Source organism: Panthera uncia, chromosome B4 (genome assembly GCF_023721935.1).
Source record: "Panthera uncia isolate 11264 chromosome B4, Puncia_PCG_1.0, whole genome shotgun sequence".
Classification (NCBI taxonomy): Eukaryota; Metazoa; Chordata; class Mammalia; order Carnivora; family Felidae; genus Panthera; species Panthera uncia.
The window spans coordinates 73,616,119-73,643,557 of record NC_064809.1 but is presented as its reverse complement, the minus strand read 5'-3'; the positions used below and the strand labels follow the sequence as shown (position 1 = coordinate 73,643,557).

The 27,439-nt window shown below is 40.8% G+C and overlaps 1 protein-coding gene across 2 annotated transcripts; it reads right to left on the bottom strand.

Moving 5' to 3' along the window:
* Nucleotides 1-25: 25 nt before the first annotated feature.
* On the bottom strand, nt 26-27,439 carry TEX49 (testis expressed 49). 2 transcript variants are annotated; one of them, XM_049625360.1, is made up of 5 exons: nt 27,313-27,439; nt 10,814-10,891; nt 2,454-2,576; nt 650-794; nt 26-208 (listed from the first exon to the last, which is right to left on the bottom strand). In XM_049625360.1, the coding sequence occupies exons 1-5, from the start codon at nt 27,389-27,391 to the stop codon at nt 160-162; spliced, it is 474 nt and encodes a 157-aa protein (XP_049481317.1). In that variant the 5' UTR covers nt 27,392-27,439; the 3' UTR covers nt 26-159. The 2 variants fall into 2 exon arrangements, with proteins under 2 accessions (XP_049481317.1, XP_049481318.1); XM_049625361.1 differs by lacking the exon at nt 10,814-10,891 and having other exon boundaries at nt 27,313-27,434.

Sequence of the window (27,439 nt, the reverse complement as noted above, 5' to 3'; positions counted from 1 at the left end):
CCCCCTCACTGCCAGTGCACACAAATGATTTCTAATCCAATGTTTACTCTGTTCTTGAGGTCCCCTCCTCCCATTAGTCCCTCAGTGGAACCAGGACACCTTCTCCGTTTTCTCCTTCTTTGCCCTGCTTCCACAGTCCATCGTGCAAATATATCCTGTTCAATACAGACTGAAGTTTCTGTCACTCAGAACAGAGTGATCCATAAACCTGGAAAAGAAAGAGAGGGTCTCAGATTCAGCCAGGCCAGGCTGGTGTGTGTGTGGTGGTGTCCTTAAACATAGCTCCCAAGACTGCCTCAGGGCAGAAAGGGCAGGGGCAGTAATGAGGAAGTAGGGCTGCTGCCTATGAATGGTGGTTGGAGGGTGGGAGACAGCAAGGAAGGGAGTGGAAACATCCCTGGACCTCACAGGAGAGCTATAGATACTTGTCTTGTGCTTGCTCCAGAAGTCCTATCCACAAGATGAAATACACAGACATAAACAGATCTTTAACTTCTTTGAATGCCACCACTGCCCAGATTCTGGGGCCAGCTTTTCCTGGTAAGATCCAAACTTTGTCTTCTATTCCCTAACTCTTAGTAGAGTGAAGCAGTCTCTAAGGATGGAGTACTTCCCTTTGCCTCCCCACCCTTACCCATCCCAGCCCAACCTGGTCATTGGGCTTTTAATGAGGCAGTGGCGGGGGCTCCGGATCCATGGCATGGTTTCTTCTGGGCGCACTCCTGGATCATGGGACCGCCAGAAGCTGAAGTTCTGAGCATCAGTCAAGGGGACTCTGAAGACCTGATTGGGGACTGAATGTTGGGGAAGGGCAAGTTATCCAATTTTTTCAAGTTCTTTGCTCCCCCATGGCAGTATAAGCCCAGCCTAGCAACTGGGCCTGACCAGGTGCTGAAGAAGTCCTGGGAATCTGGTCACCACACCCATCTTCATTTCCGGATTCCAGCATCTAATACCCTTCATGGTCAGTTGAATCAGTCTTGGTTCTTCCTGCTGTTACTAAGCCCATCTCCAAGAGAGCTTTCCCAAGTGCTAAGATGGTGGAAAAACAAGTGGCCAACCCCTTAGGGAAATGTGCAAGATGGGTCTACTGGCTCTTCCCCCTTGCTCTCAGGCTTAATCATTCTCATTCCCTTCCCTCCTCTCTGAAAAAAATTGCTTCCTTTTCTCATTCCAGGTAATTCTCTGAAACTCAGCAATGAGTACCTCATACTTAGGTACTGCTAATAGAGTCACTTATCAAGTGTCTATTATGTTCTAAATGTATTAGGTGTTCTTAAGATTTTGAATAGTGTATCAGACTTTCCTAGGTTTTTTTTGTATTTTTATTCTTTACTTGGATAAATCTAATTATACCACTGTATAAAATTTGTATATTCTTTAAGCTTAATTATAGCCTAATATCCTGGCTATATGGTCTTTATAATCATTATTTAAAAAAAAAATCCCTAATATACCATTTGAGTAGATGTTACATGTTTTACTTAATTGTTTTCCTCTTGATTAATAGTAAGCTCTTAAAAAGAATTTGCTATTAGGAATAACTCTTAGATACTCCTCTTCACACATATGTCTCTTTAAATTTCTGAAAGTATCTTAGTTTTCTGAGTTAAACTTTAATTTTTAGATAACTATGGATTCATATATAGTTGTAAGAAATGATAACATAAGATCCTGTGTACCCTTTACTCAGTTTCTCCCAATGGGAAAGGTAATTGGCCTTTTATAGTCATGTTCTCCCACCCCTTCATTGGCAATCAATAATGTGTTCTTCATTTCTATAATTTTGTCATGTGAAGAATGTTATATAAATGACATTGGGGGGACTGGCTTTCTTTACATGGCATAACTCTTTGAAGATTCCTAGTTCTCACATGTATCAGTAGTTTGTCCTAGAATCTTTTTTAAATGTACATTTTCTCTAACTTTTATAACAATGCTAGAGTATGATTCCCATTTTCACATGGTTCAGTGAGGTTAAGTGGTTAAAGGAACTTGCCCAAGGTCACACAACCTGTTTGGAGTTTAAACTCCATTCAAATTCCAAAGCTAGTGCTTGGTCTACCACTACTCACAGGCATAGCATATAATATAAAAAGTACTGTCTTATCTCATTTTGTTGTGATCCTCACAGTTCCATAAGTTCGGTAGAGCAGGCATTTTTCCCCCCTTTTTTTCCTTAACAAATGAGCAAGCGTAAGTGACTACCCAAGGTGAGACACTTAAAACTAGGACTCAAATATGGGGCTTCAGCTTCCAGTCTGATTCAATTTTTGTTTTATCTTGCTCACCCCATTCAAGTCTACTTTCTCCCTCCTTTTCTCAGCCCCCCTTCTTGGCTATTTTTTTTTCCCCTTGCCCTAAAATCATGCCCCACCACAGCCCAGCCATTCTTTATGAACTCAGGCATATCTGTTCTGCCCCTAGCATAGTGCCCACTCCAAGATACTTACATGTCTTTAACAACACCTTCTTTATAGCTTCATGATACCTTGTGTGGCTATTCTGGTGTACGGAATAATTCCCATCTTCTGAGATAATACAGGGAAGCCTAGTTGGCACTGGTTCCTTCTGGTCTGAAACAAGAAGCAGACTTGTTATAAATACTTACAAAGTGGGGCTCTTTGGTTTTCTGAGTCTCTGGTCTCCATACCAACCAGGCACATGGCAGGGGTCTCTCCTAGCCACTCAAATCTGATCTCAGATCTCAGAAGTCAATTCACAATGCCTGTGTCAGAAGGGAGGGAGAGGGAACCGATCACAAGACATCCCTCACCCTTCTCTTGCTTCTCTTCAACTCCTGGGTTTTGAATGGCTTCCTGCTGGAATCAGGATATTGACAGACCCTTAGGGTTAGTGCAGGTGAAAAAGGCCCCTTATCTGGATGGACACCTATTTCCTGGGATTGGCATATTTGAAGAGCTTTAACTGGTCTAATAGGGAAAGTTATGTTTGAGCTAAGTCTTGGAGGATAAGAAGGAGTCCATGGGACATAGTGGTATCAAGAAGAGCATTCCAGGCAGCAGGATAGCAAGTGTGTAGAAGATAGAAGTATGAGAGAGGTTTCAGCTTGCTATTGATTTAGAGCCTGATTTGTGCTTGGCAAAATGGAGAGGGGCAGGGAAGGGGCTAGAAAAGTGGTAGAGAGTAGGGTAGGGTAAGGTAAGGTATGGTAGAGTAGGGCAGTATATATTTTATGTTTTTATTTTATTTTTGAGAGAGACAGTGCGAGCGGGGAGGGACAGAGAGCAGGAGACAGAATCTGAAGCAGGCTCCAGGCTCTGAGCTGTCAGCACAGAGACAGACGCAGGGCTTGAACAGACGGACTGCAAGATCATGACCTGAGCCGAAGTTAGACACCCAAGTGACTGAGCCACCGAGACGCCCCTAGAGTAGGGCAGTATAGACCTAGCATTCTTATGGGGGGTTAGGAATCCTCTCTGAGGCAAAACTGGAATCGCACTATGGAGGCTGAAAAGACCAGAACTTCCTTACCCAGGTCTAAATGTTTGTGTCTCCCCTAAACTCCTATATCAAAAACCTAATTCCCAAGGTGATAGTATTTGTAAGTGGGGTCTTTAGGAGGTGATTAGGTCATAAGGGTAGAGCCCTTAAGAATGGAATTGGTGCCCTTCTAAAAAAGGCCTCAGAGAGGTCTCCCCTTCCACCACATGAGGGCACAATGAGAAGGCTGCAAACTGAAAGAAGGCCCTCTTCCTGACCAGGCTGGCACAGTGCTCTTGCACTTCCAGCCTCCAAAACTGTGAGAAATACATTTCTGTTGTTGATAAGCTACCCAGTCTATGGCGTTCTGTGATAGCAGCCCAGATGGACTAAGGTGCAGCCTCTCTTGCAGCTAGGGCATAGGCAAAGAGTTTTAGCTAGGCCAAACACATCTGCCTCAGATTCGGAATCAAAGATGAGGCTGCAAAGAAGCAGGGGCTGTGTAAAGTCTTTTTCTACTAATGGGAAGTTGCAGCAGCGAAGCTACCTCTTCTTTCTAGCAGCAGCATCCAGAGCCCAGTGTCCTTGGTGTCTGCGGTGTCTGCTACAGCACTGAATGCAGCAGTGTCTATGCCAGCCAGGTCTGCAGCATGATTCTGAACATTCTTTCTGGTTATTAGCCACCAAACCTGGTTCTCTGTTCCTTTTACAGCTCTATGCACTTACCGATATTCTTTTTAAAGAAATTACCTTATTGTAAAATTGATGTAAAAGTAGTTGTATATATTTAATATGTATAACTGAATGAGTTTGGAGGTAAGTAGACACCTGTGAAACCATCGCTGCAATCTATGCCGTAAACCTTATCCATCCCCTCCAAAAATTCCCTCCTGCCCTCTTTATTGTAATTTATTTTGTGATAAGAACATTTAACAGGAGATCTATGCTTTTAGGAAAATTTTAGTATATAATACAGTATTAACTGTAGGTTCTATCTGTACAGATCTCTAGGACTTACCTTTTTTAAATAACATCTTTTTTTTAATGTTTATTTATTTTGTGTATGTGTGAGAGAGAAAACATCCCAAGCAGGTTCTACACTCAGTGCTGAGCCCGATCTCACCATCGAGATCATGACCTGAGCCGAAATCATGAGTTGGATACTCAACTGACTGAGCCACCCAGGTGCCCTTAGGACTTATATAACTGAGACTTTGCACCCTTTGACTACTACCCCTCCACTTATCCCTACCCCCAGCCTCTGGCAACCACCATTCTAGTCTCTGCATCTGTAAGTTTGATTATTTTGGATTTTTCACGTAAGTGATATCATATAGTATTTGTCCCTTGTTGGCTTATTTCACCTAGCATGTCTTCCAGGTTCACCCATGTTGTTGCAAATGGCAGGACTTCCTTCTTCTTAAAGGCTGAATAATCGTGCGCCCGTGTGTGTGTGTGTGTGTGTGTGTGTGTGTGTGTGATCATATTTTCTTTATCCATTTGTGTATTGATGGACATTTATGTTGCTTCCATGTCTTGGTTATTGTGAATGATGCTGTAATGAACATCAAAGTGCAGATATCTCTTTGAGACCATAATTTCAATTCCTTTGGGTATATACCCAGAAATAGGATTTACTTTTACTTTTTTAAGGAACCTCTGTACTGTTTTCCACGCACTGCACCAATTTACATTCCCATGAACAGTATACAAAGGTTCCCCCCCTTTTCTCCACATCCTCACCAACATGTTATTTCTTTTTAAAAGTTTACTTATTTAGAGAGAGAGAGCAGGGAAGGTGCAGAGAGAGGGGGAGAGAGAATCCCAAGCAGGATCCACATTGTCAGCATGGAGCCTGGTGTGGGGCTAGAACTCACAAATCAAAATCAAGAGTCAGATGCTTAACCAACTGAGCCACCCAGGCACCACCCGCCCCCCTTTTGAAATAACAGCCACTTTTACAGGTGTGAGGTGATATATCATTGTAATTTTTTAAAATGTTTATTTATTTTTGAGAGAGAGAGGAGAGAGAACAGGGAGGGGCAGAGAGAGGAGACACAAAATCCAAAGCAGGCTCCAGGCTCTGAGCTGTCAGCACAGAGCCTGATGTGGGGTTTAAACCCACAAACCATGAGATCATGACCTGAGCCAAAGTCAGACACTTAAACCGACTGAGCCACTATGCACCCCTCATTGTAATTTTAATTTGCAATTCTCTAAAGATTAGTGATGTTGAGTATCTTTTCATATACCTGTTGGCTATACATGTGTCTTCTTTGGATAAATGTCTACTCCAATCTTATGTCAGTTTTTTAATCAGATTTTTTTTTCTATTGAGTTACAGGAATTTACTTTGAATATTAATCCTTTATCAAATATACAGTTTACAATGGTCTCCTCTCATTCTGTGGGCTGCCTTTTCGTTTTGTTGATTGTTTCCTTTGCTGTGCAGAAGCTTTTTGATATTATCCCACCAATATTTTTTTTAATAAATTCATGTTCTGCTTAAATAGGCTAGATTTGGCTTGCATCTCAGACTCCTGAGCTTGTCAGGAACTGGAAGCCATTCTCTCCAGAAATTGTTGTGATCGCTGACTCACCTCTGGTACAGAGTGGGGATGCTACCTGTCTTCTGGAGTTTTTCCCTGGCTCCTGCTTTCCACTTCATTCTGGCTTGACCCCATTCATTCGTTTCTGTCCTTCCTCCCCAACTTTTGCTCTCTGGTGGAAATCTTCTTTCACATTCTCTCTCATACCACCAGAGTGATGCACTGTTTGAATCCCCTCTTTGCCAATTGAGGATTTGGACAGGTGACGGAATATTGAGTTCTGAATTCCAAGCCTGAATTGAGCCTGGGAGCTGATTTGTACTTCATCACAGATTACCACAATAAGGGGCCAGTTCCTGGAAATAGTGTCATTTGACTTTGGGCAAGGTGGGGGTGGCAGAATGTCTGTGGCCAAGTACCTGTGGACTGAGGAGAAAGAGCAAGACCATATTCCTAGTGGGCAAAGGGACCTTGACTGAGAGTAATTATTGGTCTGGGTGCAGGTAATGGTAGGAGCTCTTTATCTGGTCCTGAGGTCTCTTACTGATTGTCCTTAAGGGTACAGCCAGGTCATGTTCTCTATTTAATCTCAGTTTTCAAGTAGCAGGCTCCCAGCTTTCCATATAAGTGGTTACTGTGTGTTTGGAGGTGTGCTGGACAGTATCTCTCATTTGGATGCCTTCCTCCTGAATCAAGCACCAGCTGGCATACTCTTTGGATGGGGTTTTTGGCAAACTGGAAGATATTTTTGGTAACCCATAATTTCCCCCAGCTGCCAACTTTTGGAAGCCACCTGGGGTGAAGGGTGGTGAGCTGTAGGTAAAAATCATGCCACAGCTACTGTGAATGGGCATGTTGAGGTAGAGGGAGGCAATGAGTTCTTATAAGCAAACTATACTGTGGCAGAGTAGATGAACCCATCATTTTGTTGGTAGTGTAACAGAGGTTCTTCATCCCCCCAGTTAATACTACGCTCCATATAGTTTTTGGTGGTACAAAAGGCCCTGATGGTTTCTTCTAGAACTGGGCCATAAATTGGGAGTTTCCATAAGACCACATCTTATACTTTGAATGTATCATGAAGGACATTGGGGTGGTGCAAAGGTACTTGGATGGATCCTCCACTTACCCAAATTATTGTTGCAGGTTTCTCAATACTACAGGCTGCATAGGGCCACTGTTATCCACTACTTTGCCTATTGCCCCCGGTTAGTTGGAACTAGGAGTGACTGGTCACAATGTTTTCAGGTTGAAGAATTTTTAGAATGGGTCTACCTCAATGGCTGCTAGAATTCTGACTTATAGATTAGGATACTTGCTTGACCATTCCAGATGCTTAGTACATAGTGGTGATAATATCTAACACACATTACTTGCAAGTTGGTATTGCTGTAAGCACAGTAACAGCACCCTGACTAGAAATTCACAGATCAGTTTGAGAGAAAATGTTGTGGTATTTTACATAAAAAATGACTCCTATCTAGGATTTCCTATCAGATTCTGGGCATTAATACCTTGAAGTTGGCTGGAGCAATAACATAGACTGAAATTGGCTGAAGGCAGTTTGAAGTGTTTGGAAGACCATCTTGATTTATTGTCTTCATTGACACAAGAACATCGTCAGTGCATTGGGAGGAAGTAGACAGGAGCATAAGACCAGGGAACCGGGCACATTTTACATATGGGGGCAGTTCCTTTGCCTCCATGTCCAAAAATATCTTCCTCAAAGTCGTGCATTTGTTCAGGATTCTGAACACAGGGGAAGTAGATGGGGTATGGGATAACAGACCTACTGCTGGCTGCAGACTGCTGATATAAAAGGGACTACATGGATCTTCTAGAGATGATAACAATAAACCAAATGAATAACAAATGTGCTCGGCACAACTATAAGAGGTAGGTACTATTATTATCTTATTTTACAAATGGGGGAAAAGAGTCCCGGAGAAGTTTACTAATTTGCCCAAGTTCACTAAATTAGTATATGGCAGAGACATGAATATAACTCAGTATTTTGGATCCAGAGCCCAGGCTGTTAACCACCACACTAACCTGTTCTTGAAATCATCTATTCAGGGCTTCCAGGCAAAACAAAGGACTAAGGGAAAACACAAACTGATAAAACTGGCCTCTTGTTGGGATCCCTTGTGTACAGCTCAGTGGGGGTCCTGTCAAAGGTATCTGCTCACCAGTGTTGAGTTGGGTGTGGCACATGATCTCATTATTTCATTCTAAAGGCAGATCCCCAGGGGCACCTGGGTGGCTCAGTCGGTTGAGCGTCCGACTTCGGCTCAGGTCATGATCTCGTGGTCCGTGAGTTTGAGCCCCGCATCGGGCTCTGGGCTGACAGCTCAGAGCCTGGAGCCTGTTTCAGATTCTGTGTCTCCCTCTCTCTCTGACCCTCCCCGTTCATGCTCTGTCTCTCTCTGTCTCAAAAATAAATAAAAACATTAAAAAAAATTAAAAAAAAATAAAATAAAATAAAGGCAGATCCCTGCCTCCTTGAGCTCCACTGAAATGTGGAGTATCATTTCCTATGACCGGCATTGGGGAAGCAGAGGATTGAACCTGGTTGGCCACTCTGCAGTAGACTGGACCAGTGCCAGTGCAGAAAACCAGTGGGGAAAGGCTGCGGTCCCATAGAAAAAGTGGCCTATCTGCTGCTATACAGACATAGTCACCCACCTTGGAGGTGCCTCCTTCTTAGGCTTTGGCAGATTGTAGTTATGAGTAGCCTGAGTATCTTCTCTAGTTTCAGGTAGATAGGGGATGATGGTCTATAGCAGCTACAAGATGTATGGGTTGTTTCCAAGATACATTTCCTTTTTATTATTTTTAAAAATCTTTTTCAGAGACAGTGCACACATGGTGGGGAGGTTGGGGGCAGGGGAGGAGCAGAGGGAGAGGGAAAGAAAATCTTAAGCAGGCTCCACACCCAGGCCCCGTGCGGAGCCTGACACGGGGCTCGCTCTCACAACTGTGAGATGATGACCTGAGGTGAAATCAAGAGTCAGACACTTAACTGACTGAGCCACCCATGTGCCTCCAAGCAACATTTCTCTAACTTCAGTAAATTTATACATTTCGAAAGGCAGAGGGGTTTATAGAGGCTTTGGGCAATTCATTCTTGGTTGAATTGTGCCATTCAAACTCCCATTTGAAAAGCCAGAACTACAGTGCCCTCTGCTGGAATCTAAGAATGGCATCCCAGCTGTCTCCCAACAGGTGGGTCACCAAACAGGCAGTTGGGAAAGATCAGAAGACCTAGAAGACTGATCAAGAACATTCCAGCCAGGGTGGGGAAAATCATCTAATATCCTCTGACAGGATCCAGAAAATGAGAATGCAAGTGAGAAGTGCTCAGCTTTTACCATGCATTTGAGGCTTACTCTTTCTTTGAAGAGATTATTTAGACGGGAGCCCAGGTGGCTCAGTTGGTTAAGTGTCTGACTCTTGATTTTGGCTCAGGTCATGATCTCTCAGTTCATGGGTTCGAGCCCCACATTGGGCTTTGTACTGACAGCACGGAGCCTGCTTCGAATTGTCTCCCTCTCTCTCCGCCCCTCCCCCACTCAAGTTCTTTCTCTGTCTCCCAAAAATAAACATTAAAAAAAAAAAAAAGAATTGGGAGAGCAGCTCTGAGTACTCAGTGAATTCCTCTGGGAAGAGGAATGATAAAAGCAGCAGTGGAGGAAGATGTGTGGAGCTTGTACGTCACTGTGTCTGGCTAGAGGGCAGTTGCTAAAGTCTGGCAGGGAACTGTCATTTGTCTCAAGACAAAAACAACAATAATCTCTTCCTACCACCCCTCCCATCAACTTGCCTCTGAGACTCCTATCAGTGGGAAATGTCCTGAGTGTAGATTTGTGTTTTGATGAGGTTTAGACTGACATTGGGTTTTCATGCAACAGGACAACGGAGTTGCCTCATCAAAGGGCCAAATAAAAGTTAATTCGTCTGAATTCAAGACAATGAAACTCTGGACTAAGAGGACTCCTCAGGTATGAAGCTTAGACAGGAGAGCAGAGTTCAAAGCAGGTGGTGAGACAGAGTCTGCAAAGCAAAGGGCAGATATAGGGTCATGCTCCCCAGGGAGGGGAGAACAGAGAAGGGAAAACTTAGGCATTCCAAGAGACCAGCACATAAGGTGAACAAATTCTGGAAGCTGGACCGAAACTGCAGGGGCCACCAGTATTAGGATCAGGAAGAATGAATCTGGGAGGGCAGGAATCTACTGATTGGTGGACATGTGAGTTCTGGTCACTGGTGAGGGGTGCTCTTGTGCGGATAGCTGTAACTGGAGGAAAAATCCTTTGAAGCCAGCCAGTAGTTTTTGCTTCTCAAGGAAACTTAATAGTTAAAAATATTGCTTTCCAGATACCCTATCCTGGCAAGTATGTCTCAAGAAGTAAAAGATATTTCGGTCATAGGAAAAGTATGTATTCCACATGTATATACTAACATATATTACGGTTTGTAACTTTTCCTCCAGTCACCTATTGTACAGTTTTGTGTGCTAGGTCTTATGTGTATTACATACATTATTTCATTTCATTTAATCTGCACAACAGATCTATAAGGCATTATTATCTCCATTTACAGGCAAGGAAACTGAGGCACTCTGAATTTGCTTAGTGTGAGTTAGCCCCCTGAACATGAACAACCCTGGATACCTGATAAAACTGAGTTATGAAGTCAAGGATAGACCTAAGTATGCTCCCCACATCCCTTTGGTTTTTCTATTTTAGTTCTTTATCAAGAGGAAAAGAAAGGAAGGAGGCAGAGACTCACAGAATATTTGGTTACATGTGTTGACTCACCTCTATGAGTTTCCATTATGACTATAATAAGGAAAGCTTGAGTGGGCCCTTTTGAGTAGAATGTTAATACAGTCACACCTACAGGAGAAAAAAAAAAACCCTATCTTTCTTTAAAGAAAAATTGTGAATGACTTAAAAATATCCTTATAATAAGAGTATTAGAAGTTTTCATATTAATAGGTTCATTTTTATGGTTGCTGTTAAAGCCCTAGGTGATAGGCAAGGTTAAGAGTGTGGTTAATTTGAGCATGGAGAACAGGCTCAAGTGCTAGTGCAGGTGAACAGAAAAGGGTCAAGCCACTTGAGTGAATGTGTTGACATGGTGAAATCAGCTAGATAATCATTCTAAAGACAAGTGAGGATTACAAATCAGTCCTGCAAGATTGTTTGGATTGTGGAACTAAGGGGGAGCAGAGTCAGGAACTGTGGGTTCTTGAATTAATGGACATATCAGTCGGGATTAGGAAGACTGAGGCAAGCAAGGTAGATGTAGGCTTGCTAACAGCCAAATACAATGTTGTGTCTTATCCATACTCTTCCTGCCCCTTCCTTGTTAATTCCCCAAACCAGTTTTTGAATAATAGAAACAAATGGGGCAAGTTCCCCATTATGGTGGTCTACAGGCTCAAACCTCTCCCAGCGGACCATATACTGCAAGCAGCCTCAGTAGTACCAGGAGTCAGAATGATCTGAGCCCTCTTGCACTCTTCTGTTGATGTGTTAAACAAGATGAGAGCTAAGAGAACAGCAACATGGTAAGTGGATATGAACATTGGTGACTAGATACAAGCAGTTTCAGTGGAATGATTGGGGCAAGAGCCTGACTGGCATGAGTTCAAGAGAATGGAGGGGCGTCTGAGTGGCTCAGTAGGTTAAGCATTGGACTTCAGCTCAGGTCATGATCTCATGGTTCGGGGGTTGAGCCCCGCATCGGGCTCTGTGCTGATAGCTTGGAAACTGCGCATGCTTCAGATTCTGTGTCTCCCTCTCTCTCTCTGCCCCTCCTCTGCTTGAGCTCTCTTTCTCTGTCTCAAAAATAAACAAACATTAAAAAAATTAGAAAAAATAAAAAAGAGAATGGAAGGAGAAGAAATGGAGTCAGCAAGACCAGACAACTCTCTTGAGGAATTTTTCTGTATAGGGAGCAGGGAAATAGGAAATATAGGGCTTTAAGATGGAAGAAATTGTAGCATGCATGTATGCAGATAGGAATGACCAGGGACAGAAAAATTGATGCAATCGAGTGCAAATAGTATTGGAGTAGTGTCCTTGAACAGGCAAAAAGATGGGCTCTGATGCACAAGTGGAGGGATTGGTCTTAATAGGTGTGTGGACCGTTCATTCATTACAAGACAAATATGGACACAGAAGCATGTAGATGGATAGATGTGGTTTGTGTGAGGTTGTAAGAAATAATCTACTTGCTTCTGTTTTCGCAATGAAAACTGTGAAATAGAAAACAAGTCATTATCTGAAAGTGAAGCTAGAGGAGGAAGTGTTGGAAGTCTGAGGAAAGAGAAGGTATGAAGAGGCCTCCAGGAGACAGTACATGGAACAAGGAAATGTAGTCTGACTTCTGGGCAGCCATAAAGGCCCACTTGAGTTTAGTGATTATGAATGTAAAGTGAGGCCTATCAGCATGGTTGTTTTTCTCTAGCTGATGAGTACAAACTACTCTTTCTAGGAGTTGTGGTATAATCAGGGGTGGGAAGGAGGAGAGAATGGTGGAGAAAGAAATGGGAATAATATTTTCAGGGTCAAGGGAGGGTCTTTCCTTCCTTCCCCCCCACCCCCCTGCAAAAGGTTGCAGAATATTTGGATACTTATGGAAATGATTTATTTAGGAGGAGGAAAACTGAAGGAGAGGGAGATAATTTCAGGAGCAAAATCCTTGAGTAGGTGAGAGGGGATGAGATCCAGTGCACAAATGGAGTCATTTCACTCACTGTGCTAGAGGGAAGTTACAGATGCAGTGGAATGTTAGATGTGATGATGGAAAGTCTCTTCTGATTGCTTCTATTTTCTTAGTGAAACAAGGAGCAAAGACGTTATCAGCTCAGAATGAGGATGGGAGAGGGGTTTTAAAGACTTGAGGAGGAAGAGATGTGAAATAATTGCCTTGAGGAGTAGGGGAGTGACTAGAGAAATATAATAGGATTGTCAGGCAGTCCTGAGTGCCCATCTGAGGTTTGCGGTTACAGTACTAATCATTCTAGAAAGACTAAATGTCCTCAGAGGAGAGCCAAATACATGAACCTTTGTCCTGATAGGTTTCCCTGGAGCTCAACACTCCAACTTCCTGGAGTTTCACAGCCTTATACTAAGCTCCTAGTCAGCCTAGTGTGCCCCAGACCTTGGCCACATGGGCCCACACTTCAGCTCTGAGACAGCTCAAAAGGCTTCAAGGAAATACTAGAAATAGAACATATTTTCTACTAAATGGAATTTTAGGTAGAAATCTGAATGACATGGTTGAAGCCATGGCTTCAACCACGTTGCCTGAATGTCATTGTGGAAAGGGTAGTAGTGCCAGAAATATTGTTCTAAGTTTCCTTTTATTATGAGGTCATGAATGATGGGCAGAGTGCATAGATATTTCAGGATGTGCATGATTTATTAAAACGGCTTGTCAGAAGTGGGAGATGGGTTACAGGCTTCTGGCTGGGATGCAGTGAGAGCAGTCTGTGATCAAAGTGGGTGCAGGTGCTTTGCTATAGTTTTGGCCTTGAATTGCTTCTAGATTTTAAAATTTTCTATGAAGATAAAGCAAGGCTGGGTTGTTCTGATTCTTCAGGGTGTTGCTCAGACATTACCTCCTGGATTACTTTGTTTAATAAAGTGGGCCTCTCCAATAAATAAACTTTAAAAATAAAAGGGGCACCTGGGTGGCTCAGTCGGCTGAGCATCCTACTTCAGCTCAGGTCATGATCTCACAGTATGTGAGGTCGAGCCCCACATTGGGCTCCACGTTGACAGTGCAGAACCTGCTTGGGATTTTCTCTCTCTGCCCCCCTTCTCTGCCCCCTTCTCATGCTTTTTCTCTCTCTCAAAATAAATAAACTTATTCTCCATTTTGAGATCTGCAAACTCAGTTGCCTGTAAGAGCCAGACAGATGTTTATGAGTAAAGCAAATTGAATAAGAAACCTGTCCCATCTAACAAGGCAGCTGCTATTTGCTCTGGCTGTTTGTGGTTACATGGGAATTTAAGGCCAGTGTGGCCAGTTCTAATTTTTTAAGAGGCAAGAATGTGGATTTTACATAAAATCTTTTATTTTATTTTCATTTATTTTTTTAAATGTTTATTTATTTTTGAGAGAGAGAGAGAATGCACACTCGAGTTGGGGAGGGGCAGAGAGAGAGGGAGACAGAGGATCCAAAGTGGGCTCTGCACTAAATACAGAGAACCAATATGGAGTTTGAACTCACAAACTGTGAAATCATAACCTGAACTGAAGTGGGAGCCACCCAGGCACCCCTTAATCTCCTAACTTTTAAATGTTGGTCCAAAATTTTTGAAGAAAAGAACAATGCAAGCTGAGCCTGGCCTCTAGTCAGCAGTTTATAACTTCTGATCTATTGCATTACCCTCCCCTTATTTCCTCCCTAGCACTTGTTATAATCTGTGAACATCTTGTTTATTTACTTATTGTCTATTAGTCACTGTTGTATTTCCAGTGTTTAACACAGTACTTGGCACAATCAGTTCCCAATAAATAAATATCTGATGTTAGATGAGAAGGGGAGTCTGGATTGGTGCTTTACTTGGGAGCTTTTTATATATTCTGAATATTATTATGTATATGAGTTATACACATGAGGATATGTATGTATATATGTATATATTCATATATACACACATCTTTGTATGGCCAATATTTTCTCTCAATCTCTTTCTTTTTAACTTTAATGTCTTTTGTTACACAATTTACAATTTTTTGTTTAGTACAAATTTTTGTCAATCTTCTTAGGCTTCTAGGCTTTATGTCCCATGAAAAAAGTTTTCCAAGACCATCCTAAGACTGTAAAAATATTATTTCCTCTAATGTTTCTATACTTTTGTTTTATAGATTTAGCTCTTTAATCCATCTGGAATTTATTTTTATGTATGATGGGATGTGGGAGGTCTTTATTATGCTTTCATTCTTAATTTACAAAGTGTGTTTTTTCAATGTTTATTTTTGAGAAAGAGAGAGAGAGAGAAGGTGCAGAGAAAAGGGGGACAGAGGATCCAAAGCAGGCTCTGTGTTGAGAGCCCAATGTGGGGCTCAAACTCAGGAACCGTGACATACGACCTGAGCCAAAGTCGGACATTTAACCAACTGAGCCACCCAGGCATCCCTACAAAAAGTTTTTTAAAAAATATCAAGGGGCACTTGGGTGGTTCAGTCCGTTGAGTGTCTGACTTCAGCTCAGGTCATGATCTCATAGCTCGTGAATTCAAGCCCTGCATTGGGCCTGTGTTGACAGCTCAGAGTCTGGAGCCTGCTTTGGATTCTGTGTCTCCCTCTCTCTTTGCCCATCCCTGCTCATGCTCTCTCTCTCTCTCTCAAAAATAAACATTAAGCAAAAATTTAAAAATGTCAAATGCCTGGGGCACCTGGGTGGCTCAGGTCATGATCTTACAGTTTGCGGGTTTGACCCTGTGTCAGTTTCTGCACTGACAGTGCAGACCCTGGAGCTTCCTTCAGATTCTGTGTCTCCCTCTGTCCCTCCCCTGCTTGTGCTTTCTCTCCCTCTCTCTCAAAAATAAATAGACATTAAAAAAAAATCTTAAAAAAATATATCAAATGCTTTGGCATGCCTGGGTGGCTCAGTTGGCTAAGTGGCCCACTCTTGATTTTGGCTTAGGTCATGATCTCATGCTGTGTGAGATCAGGTCTGTGTCTGGCTCTGCACTGACTGTGTGGAGCCTGCTTGGGATTCTCTCTCTCCCTCTCTCTGCCTTTCCCCTGCTTATGCACACACAGTACTCTCTCTCTCTCAAAATAAATAAACTTAAAAAAATATCAAATGCCTTTTTAGTTCCTAGTGAGATAGTTGTACATATCTTTTTAATTTGACATAGGTATGATATATCAATCTTTTCCAATATTAAGTCATCATTGTATTACTGGAATAAGCCCTACTTGGTGGTAGATGACTATCTTTAATACATTCTTGAATTTGATCTGTCAGTGGGATTTGTCCATTTATACTTACATTGGTCCATGGGTTCCTCTTTTGTACTATATTCTATAGTATGCTTTATATTATTTTATCAGTTTTGTGTTAGTGTGATAGAATAGTTTTCATTGCTTTTTGTGTTTTAAAAAATGGAATTATAACTTAAACTTTTGAAAAAACTTCCTATCAAAATTGCACTCACAGACTTTTTTTCATGCAACTGTTTAGCAAGTTTTTCTCTTGTGATCATTGACTTAATATAGGTTTATACTTATTTATTTTATATTTGTCTTGTAATCCAAACATTTACCAAAAAAACTCACAAACTTTTCACTTTCTTGATGGCATCCTTTGAAGTACAACATTTTTTTTTTCATTTTGATGAAATCCAATTTATCTATCTTTCTGTCACTTATGCTTTTGGTATCATATCTTAGAAACCACTGCCTAATCTAAGGTCATGAAGATTTTTCTTTCAACAGTTTGAAGTTTTACCTCTTATATTTATGTCTATGATCCATTTTGAGTTAACTTTTGTATATGGTGTGATGTGGAGTCCAATTTCATTCTCTTGCAAGTGAATTTCCAGTTTTTGCTGCATCATTTGTTGAAAAAATAATTCTTTTCCTATTAAATTGTCTTGGCATTCTTGTTGAAAGTCTATTGATCACAAGTGTAAGGGTTTATTTCTAGATCTCAATTCTATTCTATTGATCTATCTATATGTCAATCCTTATGGCAGTATCACATTGTCTTGATTAGTGTGGCTTTGTAGAAGATTTGAAATTGGGAAGTATGTTCTCCAACAATGTTATTTTTCAACGTTGCTTTGATTATTCCGAGTCCTATGAATTTCTATGTGAATTTCAGGGTACTTCGTCAGTTTTTGCTAGGAACCATCATCTTTGGCACAAGGAATTCTAAGAAGCTAAGCTACACCTGGAAAGGGAGCTCTAATCTATCCTTCTCCTACATGCTAGCTCAGCTCACATAGTGAATTTGGCAAACATTCAGGAATCTCCAACTTGGTCCAAGACAAAGTTATCTAAGTGTCTATTAGTAATTAATTCTTTAAGATTCCTTAATTTCTGGGGCACCTGAGTGACTCAGCTGGTTAAGCGTCCAACTTCAGCCCAGGTCATGAGCTCATGGTTTGTGAGTTCGAGCCCCTCAACAGGCTCTCTGCTCTCAGCACAGAGCCCACTTTGGATCCTGTCTCCCTCCCTCTCTGCCTCTCCCCCACTCAGGCTCTCTCTCTCTTAAAAATAAATAAACATTTTCTTCTTTTTTTTTTAATGTTTATTTATTTTGAGAGAGAGTGCACGAGTGAGGGAGGGTGAGAGGGGAAGGGGCAGAAAGAGAGGGGAAGAGAGTCCCAAGCAGGCTCCATACTGTCAGCTCAGAGACTGATGTGGGGCTTAATTTCACCAACCATGAGATCATTGACCTGAACCAAAATCAAGAATTGGACGCTTAATGGACTGAGCCATCCAGGTATCCCATAAGATCCTTGAATGTCTTGATTTTTTTTTCTTGAGGTATTTTAGAACATAAAATGTGAATAACTCAATATTATAAATAGTAGAAGATCCACTGAATAGGACTGCTAGGTAAATTAATGTTCTTCATTTCCTCTGAAAAACATTAAAAGATGCCTGCAACATTTCAGTTGCAGCTGAGAGCTACTCTTCAGCATATCTGCATACTTCTGCTCCCACAAATTAAACTGTATGGTTACTGGTTACCATGAGGCAGTAGTGTGGTCCGCCCCCCCCACCCCCCCGCCAAACAATTTATGCTGGGTTATTTTGTAACTGCAATTTTACAGTTTTAAAAAATATTAAACTAATAGATTATGTGTTAAAAAAGAGTAGTGAATTATACAAAAAGTAAGTTGAATGTTTTAGAAAAACTCAAAACTTAACAAATTACTGTAAGCCTTGAGTTAAAATAGATTTGAGTTAGAAAATTACCATTTTGTAGCTATCACGAAATAGTATCACTCAGAACTGCCAATAGATACTAAAACTAGTGGATGGAAGTTTGATGAAGAATACGGTATTATGCGGAGTTTGGGTGGCTCAGTCCATTAAGTGTCTCACTCTTTATTTTGGCTCAGGTCATGATTTCATGGTTTGTGGGTTCAAGGCTTGTGTCAGGCTCTGTGCTGACAGTGTGGATGCAGCCTGCTTGGGATTTTCCTTCTCTCCCTCTCTCTCTACCCCTCCCCTGTTCACACTCTCTGTCTCTCAAAATAGATAAATAAAGTTAAAAAAAAAAAAAAACTTAAGAAAAAAAGAATAAGGTATTTACATTTTTTTGAGTATCTTCCTGGAAAGTACTACAAATTATAAAACAAAAATAATAATGACAAATTACAACACAAAAATAATAACTTGACAGTGGAGAAAACTGGCAAACACCACCTTAATCAAAAGGTCAGTTAACATCACCTATAAAGGGCAAAATGACATTAGGGACCTCCTGATGTGACCTACTGAAGACATACTGTTGCTTATTCCTGCCAAAAATATTTATACCCAATCTAATCATGAGAAACATCAGCAAACTCACATTAAGGACAATTCTACAAAATATCTTATCTGTACTATTAAAAAAAATAAGTATCAATGTCATGACACACAAAGGAACTGAGCAATTGTTCCAGATTAAAGGGGACTAAAGAGGTATGCCAACTAAATGCAATGCTGATCCTTAATCAGATCTCTGAAGGAAAAATTTTTCTCTAAAGGACATTAATGGGACAACTGGAAAAACTGAAATATAGACTATAGATTAGATAATAGTATTGTATCAATGTTAAAATTTGCTGAGTTTAAAACCTATATTGTGGGTTGTTATCTAAGACAATAAAATACAAACTGAGGGGCGCCTGGGTGGCTCAGTCGGTTAAGCATCTGACTTCAGTTCAGGTCATGATCTCACTGTATGTGAGTTCAAGGCCCACATCAGGCTCTGTGCTGACAGCTCGGAGCCTGGAGCCTGCTTCATATTCTGTGTCTCCCTCTCTCTCTGCCCCTTCCCCACTTGTGCTCTGTCTCTCTCAAAAATAAATAAACATTAAAAAAGATTTTAAAAAATACAAACTGAGATGTCTGGGGATAAAGGAATATAATATGAGCAACTTATTCTCAACTAGCTAAGACAGAGAAAGAGAGGGAGAGGGAAAGAAAATGTGGCCAAATAAAATTGGCTAACTTGGATAAACAGTATAGGGAATGTGTACTAAACTTACAACTTTTATATCATTTTGAAATTATATCACCAAAGAAAGTTTTTAAAAAATAATTAATTGACCATATAAGTTTATTTCCTTTCTCTCTCAAATTTGCTAAAATGACATCAAAATAACAACAACGGCATTAACCTTCAAGGGCAAAGAGAGAGTAAGGATAAAACAGCAGATGATACATTTCAGTGGAAATATCTTTTGGAAAATGGCAAGTGGACAGAGGGGTAGTAACTAACCTTTCAGAATGGGAACAGTTCTAACTTAAGTTTCTACAGTGGAGGATAGAACTAGAATTGGGCCGGGGTGCCTGGGTTGCTTAGTTGGTTGGACATCTGACTTGGTTTTGGCTCAGGTCATGATCTCAGTTTGTGAGTTTGAGCCCTGCATAGAGCTCTGAGCTGGCAGTGAGGAGCCTGTTTGAGATTCTCTCTCCCTCTCTCTCTCTGTCCCTTCCCTGCTCATGCTTGTTCTCTCTCTCGAAATAAACATTTAAAAATTAAAAAAAAAAAAAAAAAGAACTAGAATTGGGTTATTTCATCTGAGAGGTTCAAACTTTATAATGTAACAGCTACCACAGAAGGCAGGAGTAAAGAATAGGTCTGAGAACAGGAAGGTGGTAACTGAAACTTTGTCTACAGAGCATGCACCACAAGCAGAAAAACCACTTAGCCCAACAAGGAGATAGAAGATTTCTCTGCCCAGCAATCTCACTTCTGGGTATATATCCAAAGGAAATGAAAAAAGGATCTCAAAGAGTTATCTTCACTCTCATTTTCATTACAGCATTATTCACAGTAGCCAAGATGTGGATACCTAAGTGTCTGTCAGTGGATGAATGAATAAGGAAGATGTGGTGTGTGTGTATATATGTGTATGGTAGAATATTATTTAGCCATGAGAAAGAAGGAAATCCTGCCATTTGCAACAACAACACGGATAGATCCTGAGGGCATGATGCTAAGGTAAGTTGGACAGAGAAAGAAAAATACTATTATGATCTCATACATGGAATCTAAAAAAGCTGAACTCATAGAAACAGAGTAAAATAGTGGTTACCAAGGGCTGTGGGGTGGGGGAAAGAAATGTTGGTTGAAAGATACAAACTTCCAGTTTTAAGATGAATAAGTTCTGGGGATCTAATGTACAGCATAGTGATTATAGTTAATAATACTGTTTTATATGCTTGAAAGGTGCTAAGAGAGCAGATCTTAAACGTTCTTACCACGAAAAAGAAAGGTAATTATGTAATGAGATGGAGGTGTTAGCTAATATTATTGTAGTAATCACTTTGCAGTATATATAATCAAATCAACATGTTGTACACCTTAAATTTACACAATGTTATATGTCAATTACATCTCAATAAATTGGGGAAAAAAGACTTCTTTGGGGAAAGTGAATCTAAGAGGCACTGCACTCCTAGCCAGGATTCACTGTGAGGGATGGCATATGGTGGAAGACCAAAAATCTGATGATTAAGTGAAAATTCAGATCCTCATAAGTGTGATTCTCAATACTCCCTTCTCCTGTCCTGGTCCTAGCATTATACCCAAGCCCCAGAGAAACAATTATACGATTCTTCCTGGAAAAATTGTAGCTATCCAGAAGAAAGCTCACAGTGAAGGCCACAATAGACAATTCCCGCCCTAGGCTTTTAGTCAGCTTTTAGTTCCTCACTCTTAAATTATAATGGAGAGCCAAGGATCATGAATTGTTTGACAAGAGTCATCAATGAGAAAAAAAAGGTCATAGGAAAAATAACTCAGAGGAGATGGAGCTAATGCAGGGAACAGAATTTCAAATAAAGTATAATATCCATGAAGAAAAGAGAAAAGATATGCACAAGGAAAGCCAGATAACCAAAAATGGCCCTTGGAACTTAAATACAGTAACCAAGATAAAATGTTCTGATACAAAGGTGTGGTGTTTTCCACATATGTCCACAACTTCTTCACTATTTCTTCAAGAAGTAGAGCTTATTTCCCCTCCCCTTAAGCATGGGCTGCATTTAGTGACTTTCTTCTAACAAAAAGAATAAGGTGGAAGTGATAGTCACTTCTGAGACTAGGTCATAAAAAGGCATTGTGGCTTCCTTACTCTCTTGGATCACCTGCTCTGCAGTTACCTCCCACGTGAGAACACTGCAGCAGCTTATGGAGAGGCCCATGTGGTGAGAAACTGAGGTGTCTTGTCAACAGCCAGAGAGGAACTGAGGCCTATAGCCATCAGATGACTGCAGCCCCTGCTGACATCCTGTTTTCAACCACATGAGAAACCCTGAGCTAGAACTACCTAGCTAAGTTGCTCCTTGGATCCCTGAGTCACAGAAACAGTGAGGTAATAAATGTTTGTTAAGCCTCTGTTTTAGGATACTTTGTTACATAGAATAGATAATTAACACAGAAAGTTGGAAGATAAAGTTGGGGAATCTCCCAAGGAATGCATTTTTAAAAACCCAAAGAAAATAAAGAGAATGATTAGTGAGTGAGAGAATCAGCTCAGAAGGTTTTTTGTTTTAATTTTTTAAATTTACTTTTTGGGGGGGGGGGCAGAATCTTAAGCAGGCTCCAGGCTCAGCACAGAGCCCGAAGTGGGGCTCAATCCCATGACCCTGGGATCATGACCTGAGCCAAAATCATGAGTTAGATACTCAACCAACTGGGGCACCCAGGTGCCCCTCAGCTCAGAAGAATTTATAGTTGACAAATGGAAGTTCCAAAAAGAGGGAAGAGAGAAAACAGAGAATAAATTAATAAAAGACAGTTTCCTAGAAATGAAGGGCACAGGAGCACCTGGGTGGCTCAGTCGGTTAAGCATCCGACTTGGGCTCAGGTCATGATCTCGTGGTTTGTGGGTTCAAGCCCCACGTTGGGCTCTGTGCTGACACCTCAGAGCCTGGAGCCTGCTTCAGATTCTGTGTCTCCCCTTCTCTCTGCCCCTCCCCTACTTGTGCTCTGTCTCTCTCTGTTTCTCAATTATAAAGAAACATTAGAAAAATTTTTTAATAAAAAAATTAAAAGAAATGAAGGGCACAAATTTCCAGATTGAAAAGGTTCATGAAGTATCTACTGCAATGAATGAAAAAAGACCTACAGCAAATTGCATCATTATGAAATTTATTACTTTGCAGTCCTAGAAGTCAGAAGTCTGGGCAGGCTTGACTGGGTCCTCTGCTTAGTTTCACCAGGCCAAAATTAAGGTGTTGGCTGGGCTGGGGTCTTATGTGAGGCTCCAAAAAAGAATACACTTTCAGGCTCATTCAGGTTGTTGGCAGAATTCAGTTTCTTGTGGTTATAGGGCTCAGCCTTGCTGACTGTCAGCCAGACCACTCTCAGCTCCTAAATGCCACCCACATTCTTTGGCATGTGGCCCCCTCCATTTTCAAAACCAGCAATGATGTGTCAAATTCCGCTCGTGCTTCTAATCTCTGAATTCCTCTTTTGCTGGTAACTGGAGGAAACACTCTGCTTTGAAAGGGCTTGTATAATTAGGTTAGGCCCACTCAGATAATCTCCCTTTCTCCATATAAAGTAACAATCATGGAGTGTTATCCATCATATTCAGAGGTTCCACCCACACTCAAAGGGGAGGGGATTATACAAAGGTAAGATTCATTGAGGGTCATTCCGAGAATTTTGCCTACGGCAAACCTAAAACTGTGACATAACTATACCGGAAAAACCAGGATGGGAGAAGAGAAGCACGGGGTATATGGTATAAGAAAGCTAAATTCTCAACTATCATAACAGGAAAGCAATATATCATAGCCAAAAATGGATAAATCAATACATACCATAAAAGCATATTCTTTAAAAATAGGAAGGTTAAGTACCAAAGAAACAACTGGAAGAGTTCAAAATTTGTCTCTGGAGACTGGAGGTGAGAGGGTAGAGTAGGGGATTCTTATTTTTCATTGTAAACTTTTAGCACCATTACTTTTTTGTTTTAGTTTTTAATTTTTAGAGAGAGAGCATGCACAAGCAGGGGAGAGGGGCAGAGGGAGAGAGAAAGAATCTTAAGCAGGTTTACACTCAGTGCGGAATCCGATGCAGGGCTTGATCCACGACCCTGGGATCATGACCTGAGCTAAAATCAAGAGTTGGACGCTCAACTGACTGAGCCACCCAGGTGCCCCATAATATTACTCTGAAAAAGAATTACAAAGATAACTTTTAAGTATTTCTGATTACACATGAGGAAGATAACTAAAAGGTTTGAAGAATATCATAAAAATCATAAAATTTGCAAATGCCTGACTCCACTTTAAAAAGACCCAAATGAGGGGCACCTGAGTGGCTCAGTTGGTTAAGCGTCCAACTTCGGCTCAGGTCATGCATGATCTCACCGTTCGTGGGTTCAAGCCCTGCATCAGACTCTCTGCTGACAGCTCGGAGCCTAGAGCCTGCTTCAGATTCTGTGGCTCCCCCTTTCTCTGTTCCTCCCCTGCTCATGCTCTATCTCTCTTTTCTCAAATAGAAATAAAGGTTAAAAAAAAAAAAAGAAAATTATAGATGATGCATTGCAGGGGCAAAGAAAGGCATGACAGTCATCAATGGACACAATTTCAAAGAAATGGAATTGGCACCATGTCAAAAAAATTGGTGAATCTACAGTTACACATATTAAGTGAAACTAAAATGTATAAGGTATGTATCTTTTCTTGATTTCCCAATCTACAATGTAATCTTTGACCAACTATTTGTCCAGAAGAGTCTACTGTACAACTGACCCTTGAACAACACAGGCTTAAACTGCATAGGTCCACTTATATGTGGATTTTTTTTGTCATAAATATACTACAACAAAATATATACAAATATATTTTCTCTTATGATTTTCTTAACATTTCCTCTTTCCTACATTGACTATAAGAACACAGTATATAATAAATTTACAAAATATGTGTTAACTGGACAGTTTATGTTCTTGGTAAAGCTTCTGGTCAACAATAGGCTGTTAGTAGTTAAGTTTTGGGGGAGTCCAAAGTTACATGCAGATTTTTTACTATGTGGGGGATCAGTGGCCCTAACCCCTACATTGTTCAAAGATCAACTGTAATTATATTCAACTTGTATTATATAGTATTTATTAATTGATCTAAGCTTGCTAGCTTGACATATATTGGCAGGTTTATACCAGGGATCTGTAGTTGGTGGTCAGGAGTTTATGGATTAGGTTAGCCACACTCCAGGGTTATATGGACCACAATTAGTTTAACGTGCCTCCTGGAAGGATGGAGTCAGTGGTAACTAGTTACCTTGCCAAATGGTGATTTCACTAAATTCTTGTCACAGAACTGAAACATCCTAGTTTTCTATGGAGTAATAGGAGGTGGATAGACTTATATCACTGGGTTTCATCAATAACTCCAGCAAAGTTTGAGTTTTAAGCACAGGAAACATCAAACTATTGTTTTGATATCTGCATATAAGAGACCACATAATAATGACTCTGTGCGTATGAGAGAGAGACAAAAAGAGAGAAAGAACCCACCCAGTTACTTTTCCCCATGCTTGCAGAACACCACTTTGAGGGTGGAGAACTGTAACTTTTTGGGAAGTTGCCCAGGGGCTATGAGAGAAGGTTATAAGGCATTGACTCCATTGAAGAGTTCCCAAATCAACAATTCTGGACATTAGCTGAGCAAAAAGTTACATTCAGCTCCAGTGAATGGTAGGCTTCTGGCAATCTTGAGAACCACCTGTTAGAGAACAGTGAGCCCACCTGCCATTCAAACTCAGGGTTTAGGAGTTAACAGATTTTCCTAGAAAGGCTGATCATCAATCATTTGTACAGTTGCCTGCTCACAGCAAAAGACCTGTATAATTTTCTGTAATTTTCTTTTGTTGTAGCATATTTGTAAAAAAAAAATCCACATATGAGCAATATGTGTTTGACAATTTGGAATCAAATTTCGGCTCTATCACTGATCTTGGGTAAATAAGTTAATAACCTCTTTGGGCCTGTTTCCTTATTGATAAGAAGAGAATAGTAATACCTACCTCGCAGGCACGTTGAGAGAATTAAATGGAATCATGCATGAGGGTGTAAAATTGAGGGGGGAGGGGGAAACAACTTGTAGGGGTGACAAAGCTGATGTACAGTCTTACTTTTTTTTTAAATTTTTTTAATATTTATTTTTGAGAGAGAGAGAGAGAGAGAGATTGGGGGAGGGGCAGAGAGATGGGGACAGAGGATCCAAAGAAGGCTCTAAGCTGACAGCAGCAAGCCTGATGTGGGGCTCGAACTCATAACTATGAGATCATGACCTGAGATGAAGCTGGATACTCAACTAACTGAGCCACCCAGGCACTCCTGTCCAGTCTTCCTTCTAACCTTACATTTTAAGCCAACAATTTGGCTAAGCCTACAGCCTCTGATAGTCTGCCACTGGAATGAAAAATATTGGGTAAGCAGATGATATCAGAATACATCTCTATTACCCCATAGGGGACTTCAGTTTTATAAAGTGAAGTCTTTTTTTTCTGCCTAGCCTACGATGAAATTAATCAGAAATGAGACTCAGGCCTCTTTGGATTGATACCAGGTCTTATTTACTGGAGTTTAGGTAGCGAACTGGGTAGAAAAACCCTAGGCTTGGGGCTTAGTTCCCTTAATGGTGAGAAGTCCCATCTAGTAGGGGCAGGCAGGGTTGAAGCAGCCAGGAGAGGCCTATTTTTGGCCTGGAACAAAGAAAATTTATGGCTTAAGCCAAATGTGTTTCTCTGAGAGAGGGTGAGGAGCTCCTTATTTGGAGACAATGGCGGCCCCATGGCATAATGCTGGGACACAGCTGGGTGGAGGCCAGTGGGGGAGGGGTGGTGTAGGGGTATTAAGGAATTTCTAGAGTTCACCAGTGGGACCCTTTGTACAAACCATACCTGAAAGGTGGGTATGTAAAAACAGAGCTTTTCTGATATCATTAGAAAGAGGAAAGAGAGTGCCAATAGAGGCCTATACAGGATTAGTCTCTCTCAACCTTAACTTTGTGCTTTATACTTACCCCACCCCCTCCCTTCACCCCAATAAAACTTTGCTTTACTACCTGCCTACACTTAATTTCCTTCACATATGTTCTCCATTTTTCCTGAAATGCCCTGTCCCATCCATTTCTGTGCTTTTAAACAATTCATCTTTTAAGACCTTAACCAATTATCACATTTCCTCCAAAGCCTCCTCTAACTTCTTGTTTTAGAGATGATCAAATATCATTTATTAATTTATTTACCTACAAGTATTTATTAATTGTATTATGTATTCTTGCATAATACATAGTGTATTATGTATTAGGCATTACTAGGCATTGTGAAGATAATACAATTGGGTATTTACTCACTGCCTATTAAAAATCCTTCAATGGTTCCCTATAAAGTTAAAATTCTTAGCATGGCTAACAGCATCCTCCATTTTCTGGCCCCTGACAAGTTTTGAAGGCTTACTTCTCAGCACTTGTCTTCTTTACACTTTATCTATACCCAAGGAGTTCACTTAGTATGGCTCTCTCTCAAGTCTCTGTTCCTTTGTGCAATATTCCCTTCTTGTCTACTTGGTGACCTCCAATCATCTCTTAACTCTTAGTTCTGGGAGCATTTCCTGTGTGAAGTATTCTCTAAAGGATTCTCTTGTGCTCATTCAAATCCAATAGTATCAGGTACTTCCTCTTTTGTAGTTCCAAAGCATTCTATATTTAATTTATTCATACACTATATTGCAAATTTTTTGTTTGCATATTTATCTTTATCCAGCAGCCACTTTATGGCAGAGACCTCCTATCCATCTTTGTTACCCCAGGCACCAATATAAAGCCTGGCACAAAACTGTACTTAGTAAATGTTAACTAAATGAACAAATGAGTGAGAATACATTTATTCTGTTGAACAAACTGAATGTCTCAACATGGATATTAAATGACAGAAGAGGGAAGCTGAATGGATAATCTCCCTACTCCATAATTTTAACTATAGAGTAATTGTTAATTGTGGGGGATAAAGCTCTAACTCAAGGTAGAAAAAGAAACGGCTTAGAAGAAGCTCTTCTATATCTACCACCAGCTCTTCTCCTCCACCCTGTATTCCCCTTACTTGTTTCTTTAGTTGCGTCCCTTTTCTTGTTCCAAAAGGAATTTTGATATCCCAATAGATATAAGTTGAAGAAGGCCATCTTAGCTCCTCCCTGTCCTCTTCTGGAATGTCCAGGCTGGAGCACTGG

Excerpts from the sequence above, each read along its gene's own strand:
- TEX49 (XM_049625360.1), bottom strand. The coding sequence starts at position 27,391 with ATGGCCTTCTTCAACTTATATCTATTGGGATATCAAAATTCCTTTTGG. Across the intron at positions 2,577-10,813 it reads CATAATGGAAACTCATAGAG|ACCAGAAGGAACCAGTGCCA; the intron begins GTGAGTCAACAC and ends TTCTTGTTTCAG. Across the intron at positions 795-2,453 it reads GAAGGTGTTGTTAAAGACAT|TCCCCAATCAGGTCTTCAGA; the intron begins GTAAGTATCTTG and ends CCCAACATTCAG.